General features: G+C 39.6%; 2 protein-coding genes across 2 annotated transcripts; both read left to right on the top strand.

Annotated features, from left to right (window-relative positions):
* Positions 1-395: 395 nt before the first annotated feature.
* LOC110327798 (olfactory receptor 148) lies at positions 396-1,408 on the top strand. Its single transcript, XM_021207013.1, has one exon. It carries the CDS (start codon positions 415-417, stop codon positions 1,345-1,347), a length of 933 nt encoding a protein of 310 aa, XP_021062672.1. The 5' UTR covers positions 396-414; the 3' UTR covers positions 1,348-1,408.
* A 4,736-nt stretch (positions 1,409-6,144) lies between these two features.
* LOC110327797 (putative olfactory receptor 10D4) lies at positions 6,145-7,198 on the top strand. Its single transcript, XM_021207012.1, has one exon. The coding sequence runs from the start codon at positions 6,165-6,167 to the stop codon at positions 7,107-7,109; it is 945 nt and encodes a 314-aa protein (XP_021062671.1). The 5' UTR covers positions 6,145-6,164; the 3' UTR covers positions 7,110-7,198.
* Positions 7,199-10,042: the final 2,844 nt, after the last annotated feature.

Raw genomic sequence — 10,042 nt, forward strand, 5'->3', positions numbered from 1 at the left:
TAGACATTTTCCTGTATAGTGAACTAACAGACAAATGGGTTCACTCTCCAGTTAATCTCCTAGAAAAGACTATTTGATGCTTTTTCTTTAATTAACCTTTGATTCACTGAGGCCACTTATTGCCTCCAGACTCAGTAGGGAATCCCTACCAAAGAGAGTACCCTAACCAGGTGTGTTCTCTCTAAAAGCACTCCTGAATATCAATTAATCAAGCATATTTTTTCCTGCATGATGTATCTAGTATTGGGTAATGATGGGTATTGTTTCATAACCATGAACAAGCCCAGAGACTGACTTTAGATTTTAGCACAAATGATGATTAGCATATTAATGTTGAATTTATTATATTTATTCTGCTTCATTGTTTTTAAGTTTAGTTGACAGTTATTTCCACTAAGACCACCTCTGAAGAAAATGAGTAATTACACACTACTCAATGAATTCATTCTACTCGGAATACCCCAGACACAAGGACTGGAGACGTTACTCTTTGTGGTGTTCTTATTCATATACTTCTTCACCTTGCTCGGAAATTCACTCATCTTTACAGCAATCATTTCTTCATCTTCCCTTCACACTCCCATGTATTTCTTCTTGGGACTTCTATCTATTTTTGACATGTTGTTCCCATCAGTAACCTGTCCCAAGATGCTTCTTTACCTCTCTGGAAGGAGCCCAACCATCTCTTACAAAGGATGCGCTGCCCAGCTCTTCTTCTATCACCTTCTGGGTTCTACTGAAGGATGCCTCTATTCTGTGATGGCCTATGATCGTTACGTTGCCATATGTCACCCACTGAGATACATGCTCATCATGAAGCCTGGAGTGTGTGTGAGCTTGGTAATAATAGCTTGGTTAGTGGGCTGTATTCATGCCACCATCTTGACCTCTTTAACCTTTCAATTAGTCTACTGTGCATCCAATCAAGTGGACTATTTCTTCTGTGACCTTCCTGCAGTTTTACCCTTGGCTTGTACTGACAGTAAGTTGGCCCGGAAGGTGGGTTCCATCAATGTTGGTTTTCTGGCTCTGATGCTTCTCTTCAGTGTTTGTGTCTCTTATGTACACATTGGGGTTGCCATTCTGAGAATCCGTTCAGCAGAGGGCAGACAGAAAGCATTCTCCACCTGCAGTGCCCACCTCACTGCCATTCTCTGTGCCTATGGACCTGTAATCATCATCTACCTGCAGCGCACACCAAACCCTCTGCTTGGGGCTGTGGTGCAGATATTAAATAATATTGTCTCACCCATGCTCAACTCTTTAATATATTCATTGAGGAACAAGGAGGTGAAGAGATCCTTAAGGAGAGTTTTCCAGAATATAACATTTCGTGGTCAGAAATGAATTGTAGACTTAATAATGGTATGCAACACTTCATCTCTTAGCTTCTTCTTCCTTCAGCAGATGGGAATAAATACAGAGACCCCCAGCCAGACATTTACGAGAGAATAAGAGCCTAGGAACCCTCAAACCCAAACAGGATATCTCCATCTACTTCCCCCCCCTTAGGACTCAGGAAACCCAGAGGGAGAAGAGGCAGAGGGTTAGAGCCAGAAGGCATAAGCAACACCGCAGAAACAATGGCCTCTAAATCAACGTGAGCACAAATCATGTGAACTCACAGACTTAGGCAGCAAAACAAATGGCCTGCATGGGTCTACAATAGGTGCTCTGCATGTACATTATGGCTTCCATATTGGTGTTTTTAATGGGTCTCCTGAATGGAAGAACCAGTGGGCCTCTGTTTTTCGTATCTTCTGTTGGGCTCTTTTCCTTGTGTTTGTATGTTTTGTTCCAAAGTGTTACTTGTGTTTTGTATTAAATTTTATTTTATTTTATTATTAAAAAACGACCTGACTTTTTTTGCTATAGTAAGATGTTATACGGTCAAACAATCTGCCCCAAATTACATTAAATTCCCTGTCAATTTAAATTAAATTTGTCATTTACATTGCTTTGTTGTTTTGAAGAAATAGGAGTAGTTATATTTTCTACTCCTGAATATGAATCCTTTAAAGAAATCATCAAAACATATAGAGATATTAAAGGACAACAAAACCTCAAAAAACCCCTCTTCAAATAAGATTTGCCTCTTAGTATAAATTTTTAATTCCAAGTTTTGAATAAATAAATAAATAAACAAATTAGCAGAAAATGAAATATGTGAACACATGTGGTATGTCTATAAAACTTTCTATGTTCTTCTGCCTCTACAAACCTTGTGTTCCCCTAAGTAAATCCATAGCCAACTACAGAGGTAAGTAAGCCTGAATTATGTTTAAGGAATCCAAGGGCATAGGAAGAAACAACAAAAAGATTTCTGACAGCTACAATCCTTAGCACAGATATATGTCCTGGATGAAGATTGGAGACAATTGTGATGCTATTCATCCCTTCTCCGTGTCAGATCAGTCTCATTCTATACTCCTGTTTTACTTAGGATGGGGTTACTCTGGTATTCTGCTCACAGGCATGTCAATTCCCTGTTTATTGAAGAATACCAAATTATGCTTCTGAAACTAGACATGATTCTTTCCATGTTCCTAGTAACTAGTCATAACCATGTCACCCATATACTAGTTATAGATTTCCATCATAATCTACCAAGCTCCCAGATAATAGAGGCAGTTCCAAAAAGTCATAGCAGCTCCCAGTCCTGCATCTCACTGTCTGCCTTGGCACTATGCCTTCTTAACTATATCCCTTGCATAGCCAAGCAGTTAACTCATCTTACCCAAGATACAATTCTCAAACCACATGAAGCTCAAGAAAAGGAAGACCAAAGTGTGGACTTGGGAGACAGAGGCAGGTGGATCTCTGAGTTCGAGGCCAGCCTGGTCTACAGAGTTCCAGGACAGCCAGGGCTACACTGAGAAGCCCTGTTTCAAAAAACCAAAAGAAATAATAATAATAAAAAATAAAAGAAGGAGGAGGAGGAGGAGGAGGAGGAAAAATACTCAAGGGAGCAAATGACAAAGTGTGGAGCAGAGACCATATACAGTCACCAAGAGCAGACACTATTGTGGATGCCAAGGAATGCTTGTTGACAGGAGCCTGATATAGCTGTCTTCTGAGAGGGTCTGCCAGAGCCTGACAAATACAGAAGGAGATGCTCACAGCCAACCCTTGGACAGAGAACTGGGTCCCCAATGGAAGAGTTAGAGAAAGGACTGAAGGAGCTGAAGGGATTTGCAACCACATAGCAAGAACAACTATATCAACCAACCAGACACCCCCCCCCAACACACACACACTGAATTCATAGGGACTAAACCACCAACCAAAGAGTACACATGGAGGGACACATAGCTCCAGTCACATATGTAGCAGAGGATGGCATTGTCCAGCATCAATGGGAGAAGGGCCTTGGTCCTGTGAAGGCTCGATGCCCCAGTGAAGGGGAATGCAATGGTGAGGAGGTGGGAGTGGGTGGGTAGGGGAGCACCTCCATAGAGACAGAGGGGAGAGTGAGGGGATGGGGGTTCATAGAGGGGAAACTGGGAAGGGATATATTGAAATGTCAATAAATAAAATAACCAATAAGAAAAAATAAGAAAAAAATATAAAAATAATAAATGTATTTCCTTTATAATTATACCCAATCCCTGGAATTTTGTTATAGCAATGAAAAATGGAAAAAGACATCATCTAAATTATGACTGATCTCATATTTTGTCACTGTGTCTCACCAAGTTTCTCAGGCTGAACTTCAATATCATCTGTCACTCAGGCAAGCCTAAATGTGTGATCCTATTCTCTAAGACTCCTCAGAAACTGAAAATATAGGCTCTGACTTTCAACCCCCTATTAAATTCTCTGTGCATGTTGAGCATCTTTCCCTCATGCACAGCGTCCGTGCCAATGCCTCTGCTGGGAAACTGCTTTGACTTTCCCCACCGCATCTTCTGAATGATGCTACAGATATCAGCCAAGAGAACACCGTCTGAGACAGCACTTCTCCCTCCTTCAGAGAACCCCACCTCAGCATATAGGTCAGTATGTGACAAATAGGATTTCAGAATTACCAGATTTTATAATCTTTAATAACACATTAAGTATCCCAGAGGTATGCTTGAGTTTTCATGTGAACATTTTTGAACAGCGTAGTCCATAAATGTGTTCACAAAAGATATTCAAATATCCCATCACACAAACACACAACACAATTAAGCCAAGGAATTAATGAGATGCTTTCTCAGTAAGATTTCTTCCTCTTGGGAATAACACCCAAAGGAAACTCATGTTTCAAATCCCTGCTGTTGTGACTTATTGAAGTTCCTGGAACCAAACAGGAAAGTGCTCCCAGGGACAAGAACCACACTTAGATGTGTGGCACCCTACTAGAAAGTGTTTCAAAGGAAGAGAGATTCTCAGTTCTAACTTACAGACTGAAGGAAGGTGAGCTCATCGCTTCTGATGCAGGCAAGAAGGAAGACAGCACTCAACAGTGCCATCATCCTAGGATTTCTGTGGGTCAGAAAGTGCCTAGATGTAACCTCCACCTTTATCTTAGTGCTCAGTCTCTCAATCACTAGGGTCATTTTGTGGGGTGGGGATGCAATAAATCTATTGTTTTACACGACAGATTCTATCAATTAATCTGTAATTTAAGAATTGCACTGTGTTGGAAACGGAAAAACACATGAAATATATTAGAAGATTTCAAAATGTGAAAACTGGTAATGAGTGTTTTCTATGCCTACCCCTTCTTCTCTTTAACTCAAAGTATGATTCCAGAATTAACAATCTGTAGCCTGAGGTAGAAGCAACAATGGCTTGTTTGTTCCATATGGAATGCTAAGGTCTTTCTTTAGGTAACTTTCCATTGTTATCCGTGCCCAAGGAAATAATCTGGAAAATCTATGTGTCTACTGAATGCTTGATTTCAATAATCAATGATTCAATAGTTAAAGGAAGAAACATTTGATGATATATTCTTATGTTCATAAATGAACCTAAGAAATTGGACGTCACCTTTTCTTGATAAAGGCAGTAAAGCTCCATAGCTATAAAACCATGTGTGGTTTTATTGCTTAAAGACTGATCTGTATAATCTGTTTCTTATGTACAGTTGGCTAATAAAGTGCTTTTGAGGTTGCCCTTTTGAACTTCTACACACCCTTAGTTTGTCTCTTGTGACATATGTGACATCCTTTAAAAGTTTAACAATAGAGTGAGGTTTGGACATCTCCTTCTGTCTCTGTCTCTGTCTCTGTCTCTGTCTCTGTCACTCTCTCTCTCTCTCTCTCTCTCTGTGTTTGTATGTTTATTTTTATGTTCACATGTGTACATTTGATGTATATGTTATGTGTGTCAGAGAGAATGAAGGGATAATTACAGCAGACAAAGCACTGCTACCATGCAAGGAGTGCCTAGAGAGGCAGCAGCCACTATGGTATTCTCAATTTTCCTCTATACAAGCCACAGATCAATCCCATGTACAATCACAAATGCTCATTTTTTCCAAAGAGAAGAGAGCACATATGCAGGACACAGAGTAACAAAAATCTAATGTATTCATTCGACCTCCAGTTTCAGTGAGCTTCATACTTGGAGAATAAAATTGCGAGGTATATCAAGTGCTGTTGTAATTTTGTTGTAAATGCTGTGATCTCTGATTCTCATTCCCCTCCATGCTATTATATGGGTGCCAGTGAGACAGAAAGGAAAATTCTTTCATTAATTCAGTTAGTGCTGGGATACTTTCACAGGTGTATGTGGTGCATTCTGATTATGCTTATGAAAAACACCCTAGATTTTCTTATCCTTTCCCACTAATCACTACAAGATCCTTACTAGAGTAATTTGTTCATTCTAGAATTACAAGGAAACACCTGGAATGATGGAATAAAATCATTTGCATAAAGAGGGGAAGAGAAGATCCCTTCTGGGTGAGGTTGTGAAGGACATTACCTGCAATTGCCCTGCAAATGACCTTCTCTGGGAGATTTTTAAGGAGCAGCAGCTACAATTAAGAGCCTAACTGAAGAAAAAATATCCAATCACCAGGAAAGACAATTTTGACTAGAACATCTCTAGGTAAATACCAGCATCCTTTTCTCTTCCACCCCTGTAATTTAAACTCCTCTATTCCACACACATAATAAGTGTCACCAAGAATTTCTTTCCACAGGCTCCCAGGAACTGATTCATCCATAAACATGACAAACCACACTTTGGTGACAGAATTTACCTTGCTGGGCATCCCTGAGACAGAGGGCCTGGAGAATGTCCTACTCTTCCTGTTCTCAACATTATATGCCTGTGCCCTGCTGGGAAACTTGCTCCTTCTTACTGCAGTCACCTCCTCCTCACGACTCCACACACCCATGTACTTTTTCTTGAGCAACCTCTCTATCTATGACATGGGCTTCTGTTCCACTACAGCTCCCAAGATGTTGTCATATCTCTCAGGAAAAGGTGGAGGGATCTCTTTCCAGGGATGTGTTGTACAACACTTCTTCTATCACTGTATTGGTTGCATATTGTGCTTCCTGTACACAGTGATGGCCTATGACCGCTTTGTTGCCATATGCTTCCCTTTGAGATACACAATCATCATGAACCACAGAGTATGTTGTGTCTTGGCCACAGGGACCTGGATGAGTGGCTGTGTGCATGCCACTATCCTAACTTCCCTCACTTTCCAATTGCCCTACTGTGGCCCCAGTGAGGTGAGTTATTACTTCTGTGACATGCCTGCAGTGTTATTGCTAGCCTGTGAAGATTCCTCTCTAGCACAGAGGGTAGGTTTCACAAATGTTGGTCTTTTATCTCTCATTTGTTTCTCTCTCATTATTGTGTCCTACACTCGAATTGGGATCTCCATCTCAAAAATCCGCTCAGCAGAAGGCAGGCAGAGGGCGTTCTCCACCTGCAGTGCCCACCTCACAGCTATCATGTGTGTCTATGGACCAGTCATCATCATCTACCTACAGCCCAACCCCAGCCCACTGCTTAGTGCAATTATTCAGATTTTCAACAATCTTGTGACACCCACCATCAACCCATTGATCTACAGCCTGAGGAACAAGGATGTGAAAGCAGCCCTGAGGCATGTGTTTCTTAAGAGGTGTCTTAGCCTGGAAGTAAATGAAAACATCTAAGTGTGTGCTTAACAAAGTATGAATTACTCTTTATAAGGACAGATTTACATCTACTACTTAGTTCATAGGACCAGTGGCATTTTGAGTTCCAAGGCATATTGCAATAAAATGTGCATTGCATCAATTTACCACTTCATTTATTCTTTGTGATACATACTTGTTTAATATTTTCTTATATTTTATAATGAAAAATAAAAGATAAAATCTCTTAGTGATGGTACATTCATTTTTATTCTGTCTGGATTTCTTCAAGCACTGTGATTCCTAAGTATTTCTTTGTCATCTAACTCTACAGAGTCTAAGAGACTCACTTGTTCTCTTCAGTAGACTGTCTTGGAATTCTTCATTCAAAAATGGAGTCGTGCAAGGATTTGAACATCTTTGAAAGAAGACCCCTTACTCATATAGCATGCAGATACAAGGGCATTTTTTCAGCAGAAACAACCAACATGCATAAGTCAACCATTCTTCCATTAGGCCACCAAAGGCACACAGGCCTTCTTATAGGGAACTAGGGAAACTCTCTGGAAAGTTTGGTAGTCTCTAATGTTATTGGTAGGGTGACATTATTATAACTTTGATTGGCTACTGTGTTAGTTCTTCTATTGTTAGAGATCATGTTAGGTATCTAAAATTTCATTGGTGAGATGTTGGGGAGCTAAGAGGGGTTGGCTTCTGATTGGCTTATGCCAGGTGGTCAGTGGTCTGCATTCATATGTCACAGCCATTTAATTACAGGATGAGATAGAGATGCCCAGCAGAGATGGCCCAGCTGGTTTCTTCCCATTCTTGTGATTATCTCTAGGCTATTCTTTGGGAGCAGGTTTTACGACATTATTCCTGGAATTTATGATCTATTCCTGCAGCTGGTGACTTATGGCCTAGTTCCTAGGACTGTTTGCTGTCTTTTTAAAATCAGGACTGGTGCTAAAATGGAGGCAAATGGATAAGGGAAATAAGGTTTATAGTAATTTCCAGATGTCTATAAGAAACTCAGAAATCCAAACTAGTATAAGTTATATTTAAGGCAAGCTTTTCATATCATATACCTTTGCAGTATTTCAACTTGATTTTTGTGCACAACTTCTGTGATTAGTTAAGTTTGGGTCTGCGTGTGTGTGTGTGTGTGTGTGTGTGTGTGTGTGTGTGTTTGTGTATGTTGTAATTTTATCCCTGCAAAGCATAAATCTGGATTATTTCTTATTAGAAATACTTTTGGGTTTTGTAAAATTTTTCTCAAATCAAACAAAAGGTCTAATAAATTGAAAATATTTATCTATTTAAGAACACGAACATTAGTTTAGGTAAAATGGATCTAAATCATGAAGCTGTAAATTTCCATGGGAAAATATGCATATATCTTCTTTTTCAGAGTATACCCTATAACTCATTTATTAACTTATATCTCTATGCTGCAAAATGCCAAAAAATAAAATGGTTATATTTTATTTATAAAACCTATTTAAATTTTTAGAGAATTTATTCTTCCTCTTGTAGTGGTTTTAGGTTTTTCTTAGTTTTTTTTGTTTTGTTTTGTTTTTGTTTTTTAAATATCTGGCAGTGATGTGTTTTTAATGCAGTGGCATGATGTGGTGTGAGGGGATTGCCTTTGTGGGACCATACTGAGGCACCCCTCCCTGGGACACCAGCCATAAGATGGGTCTAGTATAAAATTAAGTTTATTTGAGGCAAGAGAAGGGAGTGTTAAGGGAGTAGAGGCAGAAAATAGAGGAGACAGAGAAAAACAGAGAAAGAGAGAGAGATACAGAGACAGAGACAGAGAGAGACAGAGAGATAGAGACAGAGACAGAGACAGAGAGAAAGAGAGAGTTGGTCAAGTCTTAGGGAAGTCGGCTGATCCCTTGAATTCTAGGGTCTGTAGGACAATCTGTGGGTATGAAGGCACAGGACCAGTAGAAGCACCTGTGAGAGTAAACTGGATTGTCTCCGTGTTGCTTCTCTGGAACTGTCCTGGATATAAATTTTAAGTAATCATCTGGATTTGAGAAAATGCTGAAACACACACACACACACACACACACACACACACACACACACACATATGAGGAAGAAAATAAAGTTAGGTAGGTTTGAGAGAAAACCTTTTTCTTAGGTATGCATTTAAAATCCTTAGGTCTTGGTGGTTGCGGTGAGGGGAGTACCAAAACCAGGGAACGGGGGGGGGGGGGATAGGCAACACGTGGGAACATAGGCTACTGACTGGTATTGATTGACAGGGAAACTTATCCAGATGAAGTCTGTTTGGTTCATGAGAAGTAGATCTGAGTGAGCATTTTTTGAGCTTATAAGTTTACAAAAGAGATAAATTTGTGAACAGCGTGAACAGACTTTAAGGTGAGCTCAGGGAAGATAAAACTCTTTTATGGGAGAGAAGGGGAAAGAGGGGCTTCTTCACTCTGTTTAGAATAGTGAATGTATACTAATTTAGCATAATGAGAAACATTTTAAGTTTATATTTCAAAGACAATCAAAGCAAATTGAAAATATATGATAGTTGATAGTATAGATTTAGCCTGAGCCACCTTTAGCATGAGAAACACTTTAAGTCTATAATTAAGAGACAACCAAAGGAAACTTAAATTTGTAACTTGTGATTATAAAAGTAGATTGTATAGTGGAATGTTTTACTAAGATTATCCTAATTTATCAAAATGCCATTGGTTGATGTTAGGATTTTGAACATTTGAAGTCTCAATATAACAGTAGCATAGCAAGGGAGGAAATGTGAAGCATTTTGTATCTTTTTTTTAAAATTATTATTATTTTCTTTATTTACATTTCAAATGCTATCCCGGAAAGTTCCCTATACCCCCTCCCCGCCCCTGCTCCCCTACCCACCCACTCCCACTACTTGGCCCTGGCCTTCCCCTGTGCTGGGTCATATAAAGTTTACAAGACCAAGGGGCCTCTCT

Source organism: Mus pahari, chromosome 10 (genome assembly GCF_900095145.1).
Source record: "Mus pahari chromosome 10, PAHARI_EIJ_v1.1, whole genome shotgun sequence".
NCBI classification, from domain to species: domain Eukaryota; kingdom Metazoa; phylum Chordata; class Mammalia; order Rodentia; family Muridae; genus Mus; species Mus pahari.

Bases quoted from the DNA above. Each gene is read 5' to 3' on its own strand.
- LOC110327798 (XM_021207013.1), top strand. From the start codon at position 415: ATGAGTAATTACACACTACTCAATGAATTCATTCTACTCGGAATACCC.
- LOC110327797 (XM_021207012.1), top strand. From the start codon at position 6,165: ATGACAAACCACACTTTGGTGACAGAATTTACCTTGCTGGGCATCCCT.